The sequence below is a fragment of the Dreissena polymorpha genome, chromosome 7 (assembly GCF_020536995.1).
Source record: "Dreissena polymorpha isolate Duluth1 chromosome 7, UMN_Dpol_1.0, whole genome shotgun sequence".
Lineage (NCBI taxonomy): Eukaryota > Metazoa > Mollusca > Bivalvia > Myida > Dreissenidae > Dreissena > Dreissena polymorpha.
Genome location: NC_068361.1, coordinates 64,025,618 through 64,050,409, shown reverse-complemented (window position 1 = coordinate 64,050,409; position 24,792 = coordinate 64,025,618). Strand labels below are relative to the sequence as shown.

The window sequence follows — 24,792 nt, the reverse complement described above, 5'->3', positions numbered from 1 at the left end:
CACTAGAGAGAAATACATAAATATCATGTTCAACAGTGCTAATTGAACACACATGAGTTGTCACTAGAGAGAAATACATAATATCATGTTCAACAGTGCTAATTGAACACACATAAGTTGTCACTGGAGAGAAATACATAATATCATGTTCAACAGTGCTAATTGAACACACATAAGTTGTCACTAGAGAGAAATACATAATATCATGTTCAACAGTGTTAATTGAACACACATAAGTTGTCACTAGAAAGAAATACATAAATATCATATTCAACAGTGCTAATTGAACACATATAAGTTGTCATTAGAGAGAAATACATAAAGATCATTTTCAACTGTGCTAATTGAACACACATAAGTTGTCACTAGAGAGAAATACATAAATATTATATTCAACAGTGCTATTTGAACACACATTTGAGATCTGGCGAGATGTCGGCAGCGGGCAGAATATAGAGGCCACGCTCTCCCGTGTGTTTTTGTCTAAATATTTACCGTGCACAGTTGTATCGATATCGGACGCAACCATAACATAATTATGTTGGAACTGTCAGGACTGTCATGAATCGCGATTTTCAAATGTACGATTGCGGATGTTCGACAGCTTGCACCATAGTATTGTAAAACCTTGAAATTGGGTATGTGTGCGTGTGTTTAGTTCATAATTATCCCCACGCTTTTTTAAAAGCGTGGGGATGTTGTGGTTATCTCCGGCGTCTGTCCGTCCGTCTTGGTCACTATCTCATCCTACAGTGTAAGCACTAGAACCTTAAAACTTACAAACATGGTAGCTATGAGCATATGTGCGGCCCTGCACTATTTTGAATTTCGATCTGACCCCTGGGTCAAAAGTTATGGGGTTGGGGTGGGGCCGGGTCAGAGATTTTCCTGCGACCGCGATTCGAAAAAGGCTCATAACAACTGTGTCCCTTCAGATATTGCTTTCATATTTGGTATGCATGTGTATCTAGACATCACCTATTCATGCGCACACAATTGTTTACCCCTATGACCTTGAACTTGAACTTGGGGTAAGTTTTCAGGTTTCGAAATCTGCGACCACGATTCGAAAAAGGCTCATTACTACTGTGTCCCTTCAGATATTGCTTTCATAGTTGGTAGGCATGTGTATCTGGACAAGACCTTTCCATGCAGATAAACATTTTTACCCCTGTGACCTTGAAATTGGGGCCATTTTCAGGTTTTGAAATCTGCGACCGCGATTCAAAAAAAGGCTCATAACTACTGTGTTCCTTCAGATATTGCTTTCATATTTGGTATGCATGTGTATCTAGACAACACCTATCCATGTGAATACACTTTTTACCTCTGTAACCTTGACCTTGAACTAGGAGTCAGTTTTAAAGTTTCCAAATCTGCGACCGCGATTCGAAAAGGGCTCATAACTAATGTGTCCCATCAGATATTGCTTTCATATTTGGTATGCATGTGTATCTAGACAACACCTATCCATGCGCTCACAATTTTTTATCCCTATGACCTTGACCTTGAACTTAAGGTCAGTTTTCAGGTTTTGATATCTGCGACCGCGATTCGAAAAAGGCTCATTACTACTGTGTTCCTTCAGATATTGATTTCAAATTTGGTTAGCCTGTGTATCTGGACAAGACCTATCCATGCGCATACAATTTTTTACCCCTGTGACCTTGACCTTGAACTTGGGGTCAGTTTTCAGGTTTCGAAATCTGCGACCACGATTCGAAAAAGGCTCATAACTACTGTGTCCCTTCAGATATTGCTTTCATATTTGGTTTGCATGTGTATCTGGACAACACCTTTCCATTCGCATACAATTTTGGACCCTTTGATCTTGACCTTGAACTTGAGGACAGCGTTAAGGTTTCAAAATCTTTGGCCGCGACTCGAAAAAGGCTCATACCTGCTGTGTCCCTACAGATATTGCATTCATACTTGGTATGCATGTGAATCTGGACAAGACCTTTCCATGCGAATGAATTTTTTTACCACTGTGACCTTAACCTTGAACTTAGGGTCCGCGTTTAGATTTTGAAATCTATTTTGTGGTTATCTCCGCCGTCTGTCAGTTCGTCCAGGCCCCTATCTCCTCCTACACTATTAGCACTGGAACCTTGATACTTACACACATGGTAGCTCTGAGCATACTGTTTGTGCCACATTGCACTATTTGAAATTTTGATCTGACCCTTGGGTCAAAAGTTATGGGGCTTGGGGTGGGGCTGTGTCAGAAATTTTCACTCATTTTTTTACGTTATTTTACATTAACTTCTTCATTTCTACACCCATTTACTTCAAATTGATACTGAACATCTCGTATGACAATACGGTCAATCTCAACTACTCATGGCCCCTTTACCAACCCTGGGGCGCCCCTGGGTCAAACATGCGGCGTGGGGATACGCGTCGGCCTCTACCGCGTCATTTCTAGTTGTATACATGTATACACTTTGCCCCGTCGGTGGTAAAAAGAGCATTAGGGAAGTGTCATTATTATAAATTGAAGTTTGTCTCAATTCTTTCATGGTCATAACGCTTTGTTGAATGAATTGTGAATTAGATGAGATGTAAATAAGTAATACCGGTAACTAGACCTGGATTATTACCGTCTGACGTTGGTGGCGACGTAGTTCTCATAGTTGACGCTGTTGTCGTTACAACTGAAACACATATTTTTCAACATTTATACGACCTCCAATCATAGAAGAAATCAACAGCAAAACATAAATTCACACAAGAATGTCGGCTCTGATTATATTCAAAAGAAATTGCTTATAATAATTTCAAAAGTATTAGTTATGAGTGTGACTATACATCGTTGTCATTACATCGCCCACGTTAATATGATAGACACTGAAAGCATGTCAAGCAAATATTGACGGACTATTTCCGTTCCCCAACTAACAAGTTCCCTGCAAACATGTGCCAGGTCATCAAGGATTTGAATAAGTTGTAACTACAACAAATATGCGATGTTTAGTATATGAAAGATCAGTTTCCATTTGTCAATCTGGTTATTATGATTGTAGTGTGTTCAAGTGTTTTGATATTGATACCAAATGTAGTTTATACAAAAATGTATACAATGGCACAACGTTTGTCTTCTTGTACAATCGTGTGATACATATCATAATAGTATTATGCACGGTATTATATTAATTATGAGATTATAGTTTATTGATGTTATTTGCAAAGTGCACATGATTTTTTTTACTCCTAATGTTTAAGACAAGAGGAGCTGAATGCACCTTATACAATAAATGGTCGAATGAAGAATAACGCTAACGGTTGGTCATTTGTTGAACATAAATATGTGCTCCGTGAAAAAAGGGGTTAAATGCATGTGCGTAAATTGTCGTCCCAAATTAGCCTCTGCAGTCCGCACAGACTCATCAGGGACGACAATTTCCGCTTTTATTATATTTTCTGTTAAAAGAAAGTCTCTTAGCAAAAATCCAGTATAGGAGAAAGTGTCGTCCCATATTAGCCTGTGGCTAATCTGGGACGACACGTTACGCACATTCATTAGACCTCCTTTTCACGAAACATAGCTCATATATTTGTCTCTGTGATGATTTTGGAAGTATTATAAGTGATGAAAGGCAAGAACGCAATCATTTATATAAACATGTACGTACGCGTTGTTGTAGGTGTTGTATGCGTTGTCGTGGACAAAGTTGTAGTGATAACTAAAACATTAATCACAGACGCGTCGCGGTTAAAAAGCAATCAATTCTGATTCCTGGTAGGTATATACAGCGTAAGATGTTGATGATTTATATGGAGCAGAAAGTGAAAACTTATATGTTGGTGTGCTGTTAGATATGTTATGCATACATAGATAACATCAAGATATACTTATTCTGACTAAACAGCTTATGTTAGATTTATGACTGACACAGTTATTATGCTAAGATGACAATCTAAGTCATTACTTTGACGGGTTTGTTATGACATATTCGGTAAACTCATGTCATTTACAGTGAAAACAAGACATTAAACAGTTATTATATCGATAGTCCAACCATTATGTCGCTATTGATAATCTTTTGGTATTTCGGTGTTGACATGATAAGAATAGATAACGCAAATATCGTGTACAATTGTTTGAAACACGCGGCTTTTGCAATTTCTACCATAAATAAGAATTCTTTCCAACATAATTATGTATTTGATATTAAGATTAATCAATAACGAGTGGTAACATACTTGTTTCACAGTACATTCCAGTGAAGCCACTCGGACACATGCACAAGAATGTGGGATTGTTTCCGCTGCCAATATAACAGGATCCACGCACACAGGGACTCGGGGAACACGGGTTGACAGGGGTCGGGGTTGCTTAAAAAATGTATTGCCTATTGAATCATTCTTTGTTACATTCTTTAAGTTCGTTTAAATGATTGTATTATTAAAGACTTGGTCGAACTTGGTTTGTTTGCAATATAGCTTCTGATACGCGCCTTGTATATTAACGTGTTACACTGTTATTTGCCATCAATACAAGCGCTAAATACTCATTTAAAGACGAAAGCAGCCTTCGCGCAGATTTTTGACGGGAACCAGCATAGCTGGATCACATCCCTGCCTTCATAACCAACCACGTGATGTTAGCCTAGCCAAATGGCACAATATTGTTACCGTTGTTATTTTTGCTTTTTAAAATTCGGAAATTAATTTTTGTAATAAACCTGAACTTATACACTATTTTCAAAATCTAAAAGTAAATGATAGTACTTTTCATAAAATAATTCTTAAACCTATAAAATAAAATCCTACCAAAATCCTACCAAATTTGGTAGGACTTTCTTGTTTTGTATGTTAGAGCAAGGAACGACAACTCTGCGTGGAGATTAAGAAGAAAGTGCAATTAATTCCGTTCATACGAACCCCAGACTACATTATTTCTATCACCAAAGTATGGCGGGAAGATTGAACTCTACACAGTACAAAGTTGCTTGAGGATTATGAACGACATTTCTCTTGCATTGTTTAACGTAGAATTTATTCGTTCAACATGTATTTTAGAACAAAGTCCATTGCCCTCCTTAACATTTTGCTAATCCATGTCGTGCGTAAGTTAACAAAAACATAAAAATATTGAACTGACCTATAGTTGTTGTTGTTGTTTGAATCGGACTTGTCGTTGCAGTAGTTGTCGAAATGACTGAAACAATAAGTTTCGGGTAGCGCGCCGTATTTTAACACGTGGAATTGCAAGCGATATCGGTTTTGATTAATGCATATGCACTAATCTAGCGGAAATAAAAATAAAGATTTAAAATGGAACGAATTGTTTCCAAATTGGGATTGAATTAAAATACCTGTCGGATTTCATCATTGTCATTTTTGTTAACTATTATTTGTTTTTTTTTAGTATTGGTTCGTACGAACATGCTTAACATAAAATTAAACAGGCCGTGTAAAATATCTCTATGAATGGTATAGTACGATTCTAAACGCTTTCGATTTTATACTTATATATATATATATATATATATATATATATATATATATATATATATATATATATATATATATATATATACATATATATTACTCAATATAATAATGCATTTGTTTTTCAGATATCGTGTTATCTAGTCTAATAATGTTATTTGTCCATAGACTTTTAGACTATTTGTTTCACAGATATCTTATTTGTACGATTGACTTACACATTTCACAATGCCGCCCGGTAAAGTCGCTCGGACACAGACAGAACAATGTGGGATTGTTTCCGCTGCCTTTATAACATGATCCACGGACACAGGGGCTTGGGAAACACGGGTTTGCAGAAGTTGTCTGAACTGAAACCAATAATGGCACCTAAGATAAATCATTATGCATGCCCATAGTGTGTTTAACATACTCCTGATTAAAAACTTGTTTTGTTTAACTAATATTAGTTTTTATATTTTGCACTCATACATTTTGACGGCACAATAATTTCTACGGACATAATTATAAATAACTACAATAAATATTCATAGCTTTTTTTATTAATAAGACAATTATATGTTCAGTATGGACTAAATCAACAGGCTAAAAAAAGCAGACACAGTCCAAATAATAATCTTGGTCGGACAATTGAGAATAATATTTAATGTGTTTTAAGCTAATTTGTAAACATTTCGCCTAGCATATATTAACAGACAACTTTCCGTTGCCCTTCTGGAAAGTGAACATTTTCTATGGGACAAATTAGTTCAAGTTTTTTATTGGAACATCAGCAAAATGCATTTGACCATTCACATATTCAAGTTAACAAATCATAGTCGAAGTGCATCAGTACAATACAAACAGATGCATAATTATACACATAAATAACTATGTTAAGTGTTCAAACATAATTTACAAAAGTAAATATATTAACAGTTATGTAAGAAGAAACCAGTAGCAAATAAACAACATAGTAACGGTTCCATACAATATTGATTAAGAAGCAGCAAATACTTCTAATTTCTCATCACGGAATTTCATTGCATCAGTAATAAATCTGGCAACATTGTTAATAACTGTAGTATTTTGGCAAGATAGAATATTTTTTAATTTGAATAAGTTTGGCCAGTAAGATTGAATATAGTATTTTATTCGCAGATCTTTATAGATGAAGCAGGTAAGAAAGAAGTGATATTCCGATTCAACAGTGTTTGCGTTACATAGTTTACATTTACGTTCATCTCTGGGTATGTTATAATATCTACCAGTCAACAACAAACAAGAACTTGATACATGCCTGTCAATGTTGTTGTTTGTATCGGCGTTGTCTTTGCAGAAGTTGTAGAGATGACTGAAACTATAAGTTCCGTGTAACGCGTTGCGTTAAAACAAGCAAACTTTAAATGGACATTTGGCTATTATTTAAACGCATACACAATAAACTGGCTAACGTCAAAATACATTGTTAATTGTTTTCACAATGGTAAAAAGTCACAAACCTGTAGTGTTTCGAGCGTTGTTATTGCTTCTCCGGTATTTAGGGGCATATTTTATGAATTTGTTTTTACGAATATGTTTACATACATTTGAAGCTACAACTGTGTCGATGGATTAAATAGTCATATTTTTAACGCGTTTGATTTGAGAACGTAAACATGTGCTTAACATTATATTTGCTTGTCAGTTAATTAAAACACGTGTTGTTTTTTTCAACGTATCGAATACTAAAACTTCTTTGTACTAAAGGACAATTTTATAAAAAAAAAACAACTATCGCATTTGTATGTTTTGTATCACTCACCCGTTTCACAATGCAGTCCAGTGAAGTCGCTCGGACACAGACAGAAAAATGTGGGATTGTTTTCGCTGCCAATGAAGCAGGACCCACGCACGCATGGACTCGGGGAACACGGGTTGATTTCTAATGGTAGTATCAAATAAATATCTTTTGATTTTATGATAAACGTTATGATGTTGCTGCTACTTAGTAACCGTTCGATAAATTAAAGATTCAATATTTCTGTAAAAAAATAAATTTAGGACGATACAAATATTTAACAACATGTAGTTGCTTTTCAGATAATACTAGGAATCCGTTGCTTTATATTGTTGGATACGATAATGTTAATAGCCATCCACCTTATACACTTTTTTCATTAAATGGATGTTTTAAATTGCTAACCTGTTTCACAGTACACTCCAGTGAAGCCACTCGGACACGTGCAGAAGAAAGTGGGATTGTTTCCGCTGCCTTTATAACATGATCCACGCACACAAGGGCTTGGGAAACACGGGTTTGCAGAAGTTGTCGGAACTGAAACCAATTAATGCCCATAAGATAATTTATTATGCATTCCCATAGTGTGTTTAACATACTGATTAATGACTATTTTTCTTTACTTATATTTCATATAACGTATTAATACATTTTGACTGCAAAATATTTCTACATACATGTTAAGAAATCACTATGATAAGTATTCATAACATTTTTTTAAATTAATAAGCCAATCATATATTTAGTATGTCCTTAACAACAACGAAACAGGCATACGCAATACAAATAATAATATTGGTCGAATAATTGAGAATGATATTTAATGTTCTTTGAACTAATTTTGTAAATATTTCGCCTATATAAAACAACGTTCCATTGCCCTGCGGGAAATTGAGGAGTTGCTATGTGACAAATTAGTCAACAACAAACAAGAACTCATTACATACCTGTAAATGATGTTGATTGAATAGGCGTTGTCTTTGCAGAAGTTGTAGAAATGACTGAAAAAATATGTTCCGGGTATCGCGTTGCATTAAATTATGCGCAATTTAAAGCGACACTGGCTCTTGTATAAACATACGCAATAAGCTGGCTAACGTCAAAATACAGTGTAAATTAATTTCATTATAGTATAACAATTACAAAACCTGTTGTATTTCGAACATTGTTATGGCTTCTTCGATATTCGAATGAATGTCTAATGAATGATTTTTTGCGAATATGTTACACATTAACATACATTTGAAGCTGCAACTATTTCGATGGATTTTAAGTAAGATTTTAAACGCGTTTAATTTGAGAACGTAAAACATATGTTTATTCATTTGCTTTTCAGTGAATAAAGGCACGACCACTTTTTCATCGAATCAGATAGGCCTATTGAAACTTCCATGTACTATTAGACGATTTTATAAAATCACAAATCCCATGTGTATGTTTTTGTATAACTCACCAGTTTCACAATCATGTCCGGTGTAGTCGCTCGGACACAGACAGAAAAATGTTGAATTGTTTTCGCTGCCAATAGAGCAGGATCCACGCACGCAGGGACTCGGGACACAAGGGTTGATTTCTAATGGTAGTATCAATTTAATATGTTTTAAGATTATGAGATACGCTTCGATTATTTTAACTGCCACTAAGAAACCGTTCGATTAATTAAAGACTCAAGATGTCAGCGTGTTTTTAATTTGAGAAGATACAAATATATAACATGAATTTGCTTTCCAGATTATATACTACACATCCGTTGCTTTGTTGTATACGATTATGTTAATAACAAAGCAGCTTATATACTTTTTTGATGAAAATTTATATTTTAAGATAGCTCACCTGTTCCACAGTACATTCCAGTAAAGCCACTCGGACACATGCAGAAGAATGTGGGATTGTTTTCGCTGCCTATAAAACACGATCCACGCACACAGGGGCTTGGGGAACACGGGTTGCAGAAGTTGTCGGAACTGAAACCAAATACTGCCCATAAGATAATTCATTAAGCATGCCCATAGCGTGTTTAAGATCCATACTGATTAATAACGTGTTTTGGTTTAATTATATTGGTTTTTATATTACGTATTGATACATTTTGACAGCACAATAATATGTACGTTCATTGTTAGAAATAACTACTATAAATATTCATAGCATTTTTTATTAATAAGACCAGTATGTATGTAGTGTGGACTAAATCAACAAGCTCGAAAAAAGCAGACACAATCCAAATAGCAACTTTGGTCGGACAATTGAGAAGGATATTTAATGTTCTTTCAGCTAATTTGTAAATATTTCGATAGCATATATTTACATACAACTTTCCGTAGCCCTTCTGGAAATTGAGCTTTTTCCATATCTGACAATTAAGTCAACAACAAACAAGACCTTGATACATACCTATCTGTGTTGTTGTTTGAATCGTTGTTGTCTTTGCAGAAGTTGTAGCAATGACTGAAACAATACATTCCAGGTATCGCATTGGATTAAAACACGCGCAATTTAGATCGGCTTTGTTTTTTTTTTAACACAAATGCAATATCCTTACTAACGTCAAAATACAGTGTAAATTGTTTTCATAGTGGTATAACAATTACAAAACTGTTGTATTTCGAGAATTGTTATTGCTTCTCAGCTATTCTATGAAATGTCTTATGAATGTTTTCTACAAATATGTTTAACATGTACATATATTTGTAGCTGCAACTATGTCGATATAATATATATAGTCAGATTATCAACGATTTGGATTTGAGAACGAAAACATGTGCTTAGCCTTTCATTTGATTTTCAGTAAATTACAAAATGTATGTTGTTTCATCGTATCGGATAGTTTTAACTTTTAACATGCAACCATTCAATTTTTATAAAAGCCCATATCCCATGTGTATGTTTTTGTGGCACTCACTCGTTTCACAATGCAGTCCGGTGAAGTCGCTCGGACACAAACAGAAAAATGTGCGATTTTTTTCACTGCCAATGAAGCAGGACCCACGCACGCAGGGACTCGGAAAACACGGGTTGATTTCTAATGGTAGTATCAATTAAATATGTTTTGAGACTTTAAGATACGTTTCGATTATTGTAACTGCTACTTAGATACCGTTCGATGAATTCAAGAGTCAGGAGGTATGTTCTTTAAAATTTGGGACGATACAAATATATCAAACATTTATTTGATTTTGAGATATAATACTAGTAATCCGTTGTTTTATATTGTTGTATAATATAATGTTTATTACCAACCAGCTTATATATTTTTTTCATTAAAATGGATGTTTTAGATAGCTAACCTGTTTCACAGTACATTCCAGTGAAGCCACTCGGACACGTGCAGAAGAATGTGGGATTGTTTCCGCTGCCTTTATAACATGATCCACGTACACAAGGGCTTTGGAAACACGGGTTTGCAGAAGTTGTCGGAACTGAAACCAAATATTGCCCATAAGATAACTCATTATGCATGCCCATGGTGTGTTTAACATCCATCCTGATTAATAACTAGTTTAGTTGTTAAGTATATTTGTTTTTATATAACGTACTTATACATTTTGACAGCACAATCATTTCTACGGAATAGATTAGAAATAACTACAATAAATTTTCATAGCAATTTTTTATTTCTAAGACAAATACATATTCAGTATGGACGAAATAGACAGGCTCGAAAAAAGCAGACAAAATCCGAATAATAATCTTGGTCGGACAATTGAGGATGGTATTTAATGTGTTTTGAGCTAATTTGTAAATATTTCGCCTAGAATATATTAACAGGTAACGTTACGTTGTCCTGCGGGAAATTTGGCATTTGCTATGTGACAAATAAGTCAACAACAAACAAGAACTTGATACATACCTGTCAATGTTGTTGTTTGAATCGTTGTTGTCTTTGCAGAAGTTGTAGAAATTACTGAAATAATAAGTTTCGGGTATCGAGTTGCATTTAAACACGCACAATTTAAATCGACTTTGGTTTTTATAAACACAAATGCAATAAGCTTACCAAAGTCAAAATACGTTGTAAATTGTTTTCACAATGGTATAGCAATTTAAAATCGTTTGTATTTCGAGCATTGTTATTGCTTGTCCGCTATTTTAAGGAATGACGAATGATTGTTTTCTACGAATATGTTTAACACGTATATATACATTCTCAATACTTTTAATTTGAGAACGAAAACACATGCGTAGCCTTTTATTTGCTTTTCAATTAATAACAAAACGTCTGTTATTTCATCGCATCGAATACTAGTAGTTTAAACTTCCAGTAAATATATAACCATTTTATAATAACAAATACCGCTTGTGTATGTTTTTGTTAGACTCACCAGTTTCACAATGCAGCCCGGTGAAGTCGCTCGGACACAAACAGAAAAATGTGGGATTATTTCCGCTTCCAATGAAGCAGGATCCACGCACACAGGGACTCGGGGAACAAGGGTTGATTTCTAATTGTAGTATCAATTAAATATGTTTTGAGACTTGGAAATACGTTTCGATTATTGTTACTTAGAAACCGTTTGGTGAATTCAAAAGTCTGGATGATTTTAATTTTGGAACGATACAAATATATAAAACAGATATTTGCTTTATATTGTTGAATACGATTATGTTATAAATCACCCCCTATATACTTTTTCATGAAAATTGATGTTTTTAGATAGCTAACCTGTTTCACAGTACATTCCACTGAAGCCACTCGGACACATGCAGAAGAATGTGGGATTGTTTCCGCTGCCTTTATAACATGATCCACGCACACAGGGGCTTGGGGAACACGGGTTTGCAGAAGTTGTGGTTGCTGAAGAAGACAAGAATATAGCAACATTCTTTATTGAAAAAAACACATATTAACCTTATTTCCCTTTGTCAGAATTTCGAATATTCTTTTAATAATATGAACTTAAAAACAATGCGCGCAAACACTCAACACAATGAACAATTCAACGCCAAAAATAAACGATAACACAAATTAACTACAAAAAGTTTCGTGGACAGTAGGGATTAAGGCAAATCGACGAAGAACATTTTATTTTCTAATTTATTCCGCCTTAATAGGCTTATTTTAAAATATTGTTTCTACAAATTGACTGCATTTTCTTTATGTTAATTAATAAAACTATTGTATATTGACGTTCAAAACAACTTTCCTGATTTAATACGCCTTAATATGCCTTTTCAAATTTAGTTTTATTTTACAAATTGGCAATTAAGGCGTAATTTATCAGAAAGATGGACATATTTTTGTCAATTTACGTTTATTCCTACTGGATACGAACCTGGGTGTTTAAAAAACATTTACAGGAAATCATGTATTGTCGTTAAAATAGTAGTGACGCAAATAAGCGCCAAAAAAAACAACCACATGCTTATGCAAATACACTGTAAACGTCTTCTACTTAATGGCAAGATGTGTGTTAAATCAATATATCTACATCTTTTTACAAGTAAAGAAGGTTTGTTGTTTCTGTTTTTACTTCCGTTGGACGGTATACTGCTTAGAAAATATTTAGATTTCGATTGACTCATGCCTGTACAAGGAGTGCCGTGATTACACATATCTCCATGACAACATTTGTAGCACAATTCGATATCGCCTGTCGCTCGCCTGCCAATAAAGGCATGGGTATTTAACTGGTCAGGGCATGTCTGTAATAAAGGAAAGATTAATAACCAGACTCCAAACATATCATAAAGGGGAAATTCTTGTGCGCCAGTTTTTTTTAAATAAGGTTAATGCTCGTTTGCTTTTACAATACAGGGCAATTAATAACATAATATGACATTAATCATAAAATAATAATAAAACATGTGGTCACAGTTTAGAATGGTAAATACAAAACATTTAAATTTATTACAAGGACTTTGATTTGATATATAACATCCATTCGGGGCAATACGTAACTTACTTGAAAAATCAAGAATTAAAATACAATAATGCCTACTTAATGATAATTTGTTTCATAGTTCCGCAATTAAGTCTTGAACGGATTCAGTCCATAAAGTAGACCGTTTTCAATAGGTCAATGCATTGTTCATTCAAGGCGTGTGTATGTCTATTCCAGACATTATTTAAATATAAACAAAGAAAAAACTACAGGTTTAATCGGTAGTGGAAATCAAGAGTTACCCATACCTGCCTATAGTGGCAACCGAATTCGTAGATTACGGTACCATCAGGTTTCAACACGTACTTAGCATAGCATTCCTGAAAGCCAAAGCGAGTTTTCATTAATTCCAACAGATTTTGTTTGGCGTTAAGCATGACATCACGGTACTGTAACAAAATGCCAAATCTGAAAAACAACAAGAGCTGTCACCATAGGATGACGTATGCCCACTATAAACGCTTGATAGAAGTTATGAGTTTTTTCGAAACTTAAACGCAGATTTCGAAACCTTAACGCAGACCCTAAGTTCAAGGTCAAGGTCGCAGGGGTCAAAATTTGTGTGCATATGGAAAGGCCTTGTTCATATACACATGCATGCCAAATATGAAATTACTATCTGAAGCGACATAGAAGTTATGAGCATTTTTCGAAACCTAAACGCAAAGTGTGACGGATAGATGGACGGACAGACGGACAGTCCGATCACTATATGCCCTCCTTCGGGAAAATAAAAACACTTAAAAACTTTACAAATGACTGTTTTAGTATCAGTATATGCTGAACAATACATACTTGACCATTTTGACAGATTTGGGTGGTAACACATTGGATAGTGGACGGCATTGGTGCACAACTTAAGCATTGTGTGGCAGTCGTTGTAGCTAAATAATTAATATTTTGCTCGTATGAGTTCTATAAAAGTTCTATAAAAGTTAATGAGAACCAAGCATGAAAATACATTGTTGCAGAGATTGGTCTTTTAACAAGAGCTTATGGAAGTAAGACACAATTGATATCTTATTGCAATAAAGGTACGTAAATGAAATGTGAACGATGAAACTTGTGGATTAAGAACAACAAATACAAATACATTACTTAAACGCTAATACATGTTCAATATTTATTTGTTTTAACTATTAGCGCATGTGCTACATCAGCTGCATAATGACAGTATTCACTATATTGCTTTCCTAAAATGCGATCAACTGCGATATCCTCGATCCTTTTCATTTCTCATTAAATACCGGTACTGACTGGCGTGAATTGAATGATGACGTCCTTGTCATGTCAATATGTCTAGTAAGTATGTTGTCAGAGTTTCTGTTGTACTAACTGACTAAAACAAATGTAATCCAACCGGAAGTATGCGCGCCCGCTGAAAATTGATTTCAATGTATGCTCAGTACAATTTAACATTATTATAAAATTAAAGTGAAATCGAACTGTGCTTTATGGTTAAAAATCATATCGGGACCGGTGTCAACATTGTGTCTCTTCAGTATTGAGTTGACAATTAAAAGGCTTAAACATCATTGTTAAGTAAGATATTTGCACAAATTAATAATTGAATAATAAAGCAATAGATGAACAACCACGGAAACGCAGAAAAGAGCAAAAAACAATGTTTCTGTAACTTGTTTATTACCTGACTCAAGGCAAAGAAATAACCAACCAACGAGAACAAGGTTCATTTCTGAAATGGAAAATCACGTCTGATGAGATACATTATATTAAGGTTTATTCGATTAAAACATTTGTATATTAATGTTATTTTATCTCCTTCTTTATCGATCATCGTTAGATATTTCTTTAACAATTAGTAACCTTACTAAAAGATGTTTTCCGCATATTTGCACAATCTTTCTTTGATTGTCTTTGACCAGAAACACTTGTTTAACATGAGATAATGACGCTACAACCAGACAATTCAAACGGTCAATTTAATGATGACATCTTGAAATGATCTTTGCTTTTCAGAAAACAATTGGTAACCTTTACATTAGACCACCGGAAATTAACTCCCATCATTAAATACGAATGCATACGCGATAGCAATTTTATGATATTAAATAGTTTCTTAACGATTAACGTTGAAAATAAAATCGTATTTCAGAAATTATAAATCGTTTGTAAAAAAAACACTCAAATTATTGAATTCGTTTAATAAAAAATATTTCGCTTGACACTAACACCAGCTCTGGCATTTACGTGAGTTTAAAATAACAGAAAGGCTTAAAATAAGAGAATGGGTGATAGATTGTACATACCGCTAAAGCAACGTGCCGATAGTCGACTCCAGTGCACATTCCATGTAATAGAGACATTCTTATGTATGCCACTGCTTATCTTATCGTCTACGTAGAAACGAGAGTGAAGTACAAATAACCTCGGAGTAACATTATCGATAGCATTGTCCAACTTGAGGTAATACATATTTATAGCAATTAAATTAATACTGATGAGTAATGATTAATTTCATCTTCTAGTTAAACGTACTAAAATATATTTGCCATGCTCTATGCTGTGCAATATATCATCATAACAACCATCATATTTAATCTGATCGTGTGTAACCCGTTATTGTTTATGTTATTGTTAATAGGTACAGTGTAATCTATTTGAATAAATAGATTTTCCGGTTGTCCTTGATGGTATTGTACTTGGTTTATTACATGTTGTCAGACGTCTACTTAAATCGGAGCAATCGGGCGATTGCTTGACAATGATACATTGCAAATCTGGTGTTTAAGGTTCATTATACTATAGTGTTTCCCGGTTAGCTCTTCGTGGGTATATCAATTACACCATAAACCGCAATATCAAAGGACAATATTACTACAAACACTAGTCGTCTAAAGAAAGAATAGCACTCTGGGCCAACACATTGTCTACTAGAAGTAAAAATTGGTTTTATTGTGTTCGTAAACATCTTGAAAAATATATCTGCTTCAATTCTCAGATATTGCAAGACCTATATCAAAGCACATATTTGTTAAATGTATTGAACAAGAAATGTATACACAATTTAAACATGATTGGTTTGATAGTATCAACTCTCCTCGCGGTAATTCTGGCAAAGGTGGAAATAAATTAATGACTTACTGTAAATTTAAGAACTGTTATGATATTGAAAAATACTGTATGTTGATCTTACCAAAAAGTCATAGATCAGCTCTCTGTAAGTGCAGATGTGGACTAGCTCTACTCCGGCTTGAAACCGGAAGAGTGAAGGTTTACCCGTCAATAATCGTACTTGTGTATTTTGTAGTCAAGTCAATATAGATACAGTTGTAAATGAAAATCATGTTCATCTTGAATGCAATTTGTATAATGACCTAAGAACTGCTCTCTTTGATAAAGCCATAAATGTCAACCCCTCATTCAGAAATATGTGCAATGCTGACACGTTATAATTCCTATTTACAAATGAAAATATGATAAGAATTTTTGCCAAAACATGTTTCTTAATTTTTCAAGGAAGACAATTTTATATGTGTAAATAATGTGCCACTGTTTTGTAATGTACTAAAATACATTTTATCACTCCTGAGTAGTATTTGCTAATCGAATCACTCCCAATCTGATTGAGAGTGACCTGATAATTTCAATCCATTTTTTAATATGCGCAATAGTGCCAGTATTGTTTTTCCCAGTGTTTTATAGATTAATAGACACATTATTTCTCATTTTAATAATGATTAGCAATTGCTCCTAGTTTTATATGTAAGTATGAAACATAGTATATAACCTGTTGTCATCTTGTACCCATGTCCAATGTTGCTTGTTTTAACATTGTTGTATATCATATATTCTGGCCAAGGTCAAGTGTTTTTGGACTACGTATATAGGCCAAATCTCATAGTTTCTGTATGCTGACAGAATATGGCTTAAACACACAGCTTTTGTACATGGATACATTAATTATATCTGTGATATTGTAAATTTTAGTCTCATATAAGTTTTTTTAATGTAACAGCATTTTAAATATTAGAAAATTTTGGTTAAATGTATTAAAGGTAGATGGACCTTAAATAATCTGCTGATTTTTATATTATATTAGTCATACACAACACATTCTGTGAGTCAATACAGACACACAATACATAGTAACCCAAATACCACGGATGTTGTACATCTTTGCTACTCATACATACAATTAGATTAACTGTTTGCCAAATATATATTTGCACAAGAAGACAAATTTGCTGGCATTGATAGTCCCCGTGTATTTAAGGTCTATCTACATATAACTATTTCAATATATATATATATATTGGATATTAAATATGATGTATGTTTTCATTCTTAGTTAACATTTGTGGACATCCGCTGTGTGAGTGGTGGGTGGGCTCCCTTGTCTGCTGGCTTGGACGGGTTGATAAGCATTGATTATCATCTCTGCCTGGTCTGTCGGCCTTGGTTGTTTACCTGCCTCTAACATTGCCAGTGTCTGTCATTCATCTGGATAACGAAGTTATTCGAGGGGAAGGGAGGTAGCCCTCAATTAGCAAATTGTAATTGGATTTTAGGGTTATCTCTCTTCCATCATCTGTTCTGCTCTGCCAATATAGTAATGTTCGTCTAATGTACTAAGAATTTTAACATGAATATTGAGTCTCTCATATTTTTTTAGAAAGGTTTTCATGATTGTTTTATTGAATGTATATGTGAATATTATATATCATGAAGAGTGAGACTGAAATAAACTATTAAACTTAAATAATATTAGTTATAATTAGGCGGTGTTACATATTCAAAAGCAGTTCACGCTTACTTATCTTTAGCACAAGGGAATACTCCAACGCAAAATAAGACGTCCGCTCGTGTTTGAGGTCCGAGTAGGAATTGTTGCAAAAAGTCAACGCGCCGTCTTTTGTACAAAGGCGCAAAATTTGAAAACCACTGAAAATCCTAAGGAACACCGATACTACAAAAACTTATCAACGTGTACCTGTCTAAAGCTCAAACTCATGCCAATGGTACCATTAAAGCAAGAAATAATTGCTTTTTATTTACTTTGTTATTCTTTCGTACGCTCTATCCACCATATCGGGAAATTGGCGTAGTGCTGTCGACCAAAAGTGTCGCTATCGATTAGGTCGCGGTAGACCACGGTGGGACACGGTTACACTGTTCGAAATTTCAAAATGAAATTGTCAGCAAGAATAGTGTGTTGAAACATCGTCGTGATTTTTAGGTTTCATCCAAAGGATAACGTTCGTAAGCTGCCTTTCAGGTACATTAATTTTAATGTGTGTTTGAAGTTGATTCATCGCTTTCCTTAATTGGTAACGAACGACGTCTGTTAAGTGATGCGCACGAAATCTGTGCGCAGAACTGCGATTGCGTATATGAAAGGGTGCAGATGTACTCACAGAGCCAACATTCGGTATTGTGGACTTTAAAAAAACTTGCAGGACCCGACTTGGATTTATAGGACCGAAGCATCACGTCATCGACATGAATGTATTGACATAATTTGAAAAATAGAATGGAAAATAAAAAACACAACACTGAGCATACGTATACAATCAACACTAACAAATCACAACACACATTATTCTAAAGAAAAATATTTCAACCAAAAATTAGTAAAAACAATGCAATTTCTCAATTGAAAATTCAATAATTTTATACTAGTAAGAAAATTGCTGTTAAAACAAATGTTTTGGGATACTGATAGTTGAGTGTGACAGTGACTAAAGAATGTAAATAAATTATTTTTACTCATTAAAATCACATTTTTACATGTTACGAATCAATGAATTACCTAACACAACATTACACATGTGGGATATCAAGTACATAATTTAACAGATATAATTTTAAAAGCACAAAGCAATTGTCGGTAAATAAAACAAATTAAATGACAAATATGTCCCGGTCGCGAAATTATATGACAACTAAGAATTCAACTACAATTGTCAAGAAACTAGCTACAGCGATGTATACATCGATGAAAAAGAACTATTAAGCGTATATTTGATTGGGAACGAACTGTTAATACCCCAATTACAACGATCTGAGATGCAGAACGGGTTTTCATTTCAATGCAAAAGCTATTGACATATTTACTCGGTTAGGAGGAAATGTTCGGTGCGTATGCGCAGTAACATTTAGTGAATGTTAACAAAAAGTACTAATGACTTTTTACTGCCCATATTTTATTTTAGCTCTCTTTTTATTTTCAGTCTTTAATTCTATGAAATAAAGAAACCTTTGCTCTTAAATTAATTACCAGGACACACGGACCGGCAACATAACATTTTCAATCGGACCTTTCTTAAAAACGTCGGTGAGTTCCGACGGTCCGGCACTCTTGGGAATGTTGGCCATTGCAAAGAGACACTCGAATAAGCACCATCTTAAATAACATCAAGTAAAGCGTGGCTCGTGATGGAATAATGGAAACAATCATCGCGGACAATGGTCCATAGTAGCTCACCAGTACTAAGTTCCGAGAATTCGTCGAAAAAATATCGCATCAGCCATATTACGTCATCGCCTTTGCCCCAACAAACAAACGACCTTGCCATAAAGGCTCTACAAGCCGTAAAACGAAAAATCTTATTAAAGGTGTAACAAAACAGGCGACGAAATCTACTTAGCCCTGTAAGAACTAAGAAACACACCATTCGACAACATCGGATCTCGGATCATTGATGCAACGTTTGATGGGGCGACGCGTAAAATCACTTATTCATATGAAACAAACATTCCCACAACCCGAAACAAATGGTGAAACTGTCGCACCGAAGGTTCTAGAATTTCGTGAAAAAAAACAAAACAAGATTCTACTACGACTAACACGCTAAGAGAAGGACAATCTTCAGCCTGGGGAGGCAGTAAGAAATAAAACCTCGTCAGGCTGGAAACCTGCAGAGTACGTGAAACCGCCCGAGTACCCGCGATCACATATCTTTAAGGCAGGCGAATTGGGGCGCGAATATGATGTATATGCTAATGAAAACGAAGAAGAAATAACCACACATTATCACCACAAACAATGACGTGTACATACATGCACCCAAAGCGCCAACAAAGACTGTGGCAAAAACATCAATAACGCCGAATCAGGGAAAAGTTCTAGTGTGAAATTGAGCACAACCAGAAACAAACCGGGGAGAGGAAGTGTACAAGACACTGTTAGAAAGAAAACAAGATCGAAAAGAGAAGTTTGCAAACCGACACGGTTAAATTAAAGAGGCCGTCCAATGGATCAGTTTCCTGAATTTAGCAGGCCATTATATTCATCTTAATCAATAACATTCGATAATTTGAACCATACCCAACTCAACCTTTTGCTTAAAACTACAAAACTAAAGAGCAACAGCCAAATTGAATTACGACTTTTGCGTCTACCTTGGGAAATCCCTTTCCATTTTTATTTCGCGCTTCGTGTCACGTGATTCAGACACAAACGGAACAAAGAAAATGGCGAAGGCTTTGAAATCGACAATACGCGAACCGGTAAGAAAATATGGTTTCATTGATTTAATAAAATATAATTTATTAAGATTCCGATCTGATTGTAATCATTTTATTTAATTCAACAAGATGCGTTTATCTGCCGTTAAATGGTAGAGGATTGTTTGTCTTTACCTTGCAATTCGATGCTTAATGTCGCTTGTCTACAAATAGACAATCGTCGACGACTCCAATGCATGAAAATGAGAATCAATTTTACGTGTTTTGATTTTATGATTTTCTCGTTTTGATTTTTTTGTAGTTTATTTTGCAATATACGTTTTTCATTAACTTTTAAATCTGCTAATAGAAGCCAGTGGATTCATCCACTAGTAAATCCGTACCCAGTTCCTAAAGCTCAAATAAGTCAGTGTTTTTTTATGTTTTTTTTAATTAGGCCAAAGAAGAGGGAGAGATGAGAAGTAAACGTGTGAGAAAGCCATCTAAGAGAATGTTGTTGTACTCTCAGGACACATATTCAGTAAGTTCATGTTAATGATGTTGTGTGTAGACATTTTAATTATGCGCCAATTATATGATAAATTCTCCCACCTGGTCAACCGGAGGGGTATAGTGAATTATGTATATATATTTGTGACCAGCCGAACTAAGAAGAAATAATAATATCACCCTTGTCAGCCCTGTGTTGATAAATGCAGGTTTGACTATAACCCATTATGATTTACAAGTTAGAACTATTATTGTGAAGGCCTGAGAGTTGAACAGTGACCTAGACTATGCCTTGGCTCAGTAAAGTCGGAATGTTTGCTTTGATTCACAATATTTAGGTCCGAAATCCTTGGATGAAGGCTTTTGTTGCACATAACATGTAGTAAATCAAGAAATGCACTATAACTCATGTGATTATGTCATGACATTGACATCATGTTTTTGTCATTTTAGGGTTATGCCACTCAAGACAGGTTTTCACTTAACAACACAAACATACTCCTTCTAATAGCTTACTCTTTTGCTATAATTTATTAGATTTTCTGTATCACTTGGTTTTTATCAAATGCGTGATGTTTTCATTTGTTACTCTCAGGATTCAAGTATACAGAAGGGTTAAGGAAAACGTCCTGCCAGAAAGATCCAGAAAATTGATACATTAGCCACAACATCTAAGGGGACACTGGAACTCCATGGCACGTCTGACGAAGTAAGACTTGGTTTTATTTCATGATTTAGTCTAGTTAGTGAGTTATGTTTTATACTTAACATTCTAACATTTAACCTCATCTTTTAAGTGATTCACCTGGAACTAAAACATTTGGAAACTTAGATTCGATTTTTGTTTATTTCGACATAACACTTTTATAAATTATCACAGCAGAATATTTGCACTCATTATACTGTTCATATCTTTATAAGGTTTTCTTGGAAATACAAACTTGTAACAAACTTTCACTACCTGATAAAGTTGGAAGTCCAAAATTCTACATCTTTTTCTGATGAGGTGTTATTTATTTATATCGTATCACTTGGCTATTTATATTAGTTGAATTGCAATATGTAACTCTCCTGGATGTTTTGCATAACTATCATTAATAATTAATAAATAACGGTAATATTTATATTTGTATAAGTCAGGTAGTAAGGCATGATGTTGTTGAATCTGCACTGTCACAATACGCACATATTGACATTGAATTGACATACTCTGAAATCCTTTACAAACTTTGAAATCCTTGTGCGTTCTTCTAGTCAAAGCAAAATACACTAGTAATAAATAGACATTGAATATAAAATTATTTAATTTATAAATGTTTCATCATTATCTCATAAGAAAGTGTCTAAAATGTATTTACGAAACTTGGATGCAATATTTCATCAATGCAACCATTACGTTTACAGTAGTCTGAGCCATTCTCCTAGCAGAGTTGTCGTTCGTGCCTCAACATACATCTCTGCCAGGAATCTTGGCAACACACATCAAAGTAATGTACGCTCTTTCATGGAAATATCTAGGACACCAGGCATAATATTTGTAAGTCATTACATTTAAAAACTGCATATATTGTTAATTTATCAAGATATTTAATTACAGTTATGAGAACTATTTTCATTCCTATTTACGCAGATAGCATTACTGCCGCTAAAACGTAAACACAGGCCGAACTGTTGTTCTGGCTACCATAACTTTAAATGTCGCTTTTCATGATTTTTGACAGGCGCGACTTTATAGTTATGGACCAACCCCATAGGAAAGTCAACCAGAAATTCCCGAAAAGTTGGCAGTTAACAAAGACCGGTCCAAAACAGCTTTTAAATGCAGTTATTGGCCCAAATCAAACACTTGATCGGAAAGATTGACATTTTTCACATTTAACTGATATATTCTTTCACAAAATACTATCTTAAACATTTAAAATTTATCTATTCTGCTCTTACATATCGAGAAAAACAGCGATGTGACAGACTTTCTTGAAATGCGAATATCCCGAGATTTCACGGTCATATGACGTTATTTCTATTTTTAGTAACATACCATGTGCTCAAGTGTTTTCAAATTCAGAATGACATTTCCCGGTATTTTAGATGATTCTGGCTTGTTTTGTAAACAAATTGTAGTGTAAATACAAACTCAAGGTAAATTTTATTTAAACCTACCTGATTCACACTGAAATCAGTCTTATAATCCACCAGACGTAAGTTGTTAATCACAAATAATAGATTTCAGAAAACGAAAGTAATGTTTACAATTTTAGCAAAAAATGTCAAGGTCGATCCGAAAGTATCCAAATGAAAACTCGTCACGTGACAAAGCGACAATGGCGTCAAAATTGTGGATTTCAGACTGATTAGAGTTATTTTCATCTATTGTAAGGTGCATTTGAAGCTTTTGAACCTTAAAATATTCCCCGATGCAGTAATTTATATTCATTCACCAATATACGTAGAAATGTATCCAAGAAAATGAGCTTTCTTTGATTTAAAGCGTGACATAAATATGTAACGACTCTGGTTGACTTTCGATACGGGGTTGGCTTCAGCGTACAGGTATGTCAATACTATATAAACTGTACGCTGAAGTTTCTTTAGCTAGCCGAACGGGTGATGAAAAGCTTGTCTACAAACACAATTACAGTTTCATATCGTGTGTGTTTATGTTAAATGTGCAATCCAATGAAATAGCTGTCTATTGAAATATATCGTAAGTCTGCATGTTGGAAAAGCATAATCTTTTGCAAAAAAGTAATTAGATAATAATTATTTTTGATATGCTTACTGTATCATTGTATGTAGATAAATTATCACATTTACAAATGTGCATGTGTATTGCTGAAATATTGCTTGTCAACTTTATTTAATGCTGTTTAATACTTACCAAGCACTATTAATGATTTGAGAAATGCTACTTCTGTGCGTGTTCAATATATTGCTTTTAATGCTTTACTGTACACAATTAATAGTGTGCATTGTAAATATACTAAAGTATTTTATGTTTAACTGACACAAGATGAGAAAATTTTGCAGCAAGTCCTGAATTTAAATCTGGGACCTCTTGCTCTTCTGATTGAGTTAATCAGGAAGCCACAAAACATCTCCCCTTTCGGCCTTGAGTAACAATCACTGACACTGACGTGCACTGACATTCTCCTCTGCCAAGCTGGAATTTGTTGAGAATTCAAGTAACAGGGATCATTGTAAACCTGATCCATTGAAACCACGAACAACCCTTATTGGGCACCAAATGTTGCAGGATGGGTGAATGGTACAGCCGAAACTCGAATCTCTACCCCTCGCTATCAGGGCCAGTGCCTATGATCATGCTATTAGATACATGTGTACAATAAAACATGTAGTTAATTACGTGATCACTATTAATGGTTACCGTTAATTAACCTGATAATTTGGAACTGCCACCATTGAGAGTTCTGCAGGTTATACTGAATTTTTACAGACCATTATCTGACAAGCTGCCTCTTACTCTTTTATGTATGTTGACTTGGCAATGTGTATTAATGTGATTATAAGATTGGTGGTTTCGCCAAATAAATAACCTATGGACAGATTGATTACAAAAAAAACGAAAGTTGTTCTCTCACCGTTGAGAATTCCGATTACACGTAGTATTCATTTGCCGTTAAATTATAGACAATTACTTTTTTCTAAACCTAAAGTCAAATTAAGTTTACTTCGAACATCTTTCATTGGAGGTACAATGCGGCTGGGTTCTTGTTCGCAGCGTAATTTAGCTCCGTGTAATCGGTATCCTACAAT

The 24,792-nt window shown here is 34.5% G+C and overlaps 1 protein-coding gene across 1 annotated transcript in view; it reads right to left on the bottom strand.

Moving 5' to 3' along the window:
* LOC127837895 (neurogenic locus notch homolog protein 1-like) overlaps window positions 1-15,464 on the bottom strand; it is a 76,083-nt gene extending 60,619 nt beyond the window's left edge. Inside the window, exons 1-19 of the mRNA XM_052365343.1 lie at window positions 15,369-15,464; window positions 14,747-14,794; window positions 13,894-13,982; window positions 13,347-13,418; window positions 12,742-12,859; window positions 11,880-12,011; window positions 11,539-11,658; window positions 11,067-11,120; window positions 10,504-10,635; window positions 8,670-8,789; window positions 8,164-8,217; window positions 7,622-7,753; window positions 7,241-7,360; window positions 6,737-6,796; window positions 5,676-5,807; window positions 5,108-5,164; window positions 4,207-4,338; window positions 3,636-3,686; window positions 2,604-2,657 (exon numbers count right to left, since the gene is read on the bottom strand). Of these exons, the coding sequence (XP_052221303.1) occupies window positions 2,604-2,657; window positions 3,636-3,686; window positions 4,207-4,338; window positions 5,108-5,164; window positions 5,676-5,807; window positions 6,737-6,796; window positions 7,241-7,360; window positions 7,622-7,753; window positions 8,164-8,217; window positions 8,670-8,789; window positions 10,504-10,635; window positions 11,067-11,120; window positions 11,539-11,658; window positions 11,880-12,011; window positions 12,742-12,859; window positions 13,347-13,418; window positions 13,894-13,982; window positions 14,747-14,792 (1,675 nt within the window). The 5' untranslated portion in view covers window positions 14,793-14,794; window positions 15,369-15,464. The remainder of the gene's footprint in view (window positions 1-2,603; window positions 2,658-3,635; window positions 3,687-4,206; window positions 4,339-5,107; window positions 5,165-5,675; window positions 5,808-6,736; window positions 6,797-7,240; window positions 7,361-7,621; window positions 7,754-8,163; window positions 8,218-8,669; window positions 8,790-10,503; window positions 10,636-11,066; window positions 11,121-11,538; window positions 11,659-11,879; window positions 12,012-12,741; window positions 12,860-13,346; window positions 13,419-13,893; window positions 13,983-14,746; window positions 14,795-15,368) is intronic.
* Window positions 15,465-24,792: the final 9,328 nt, after the last annotated feature.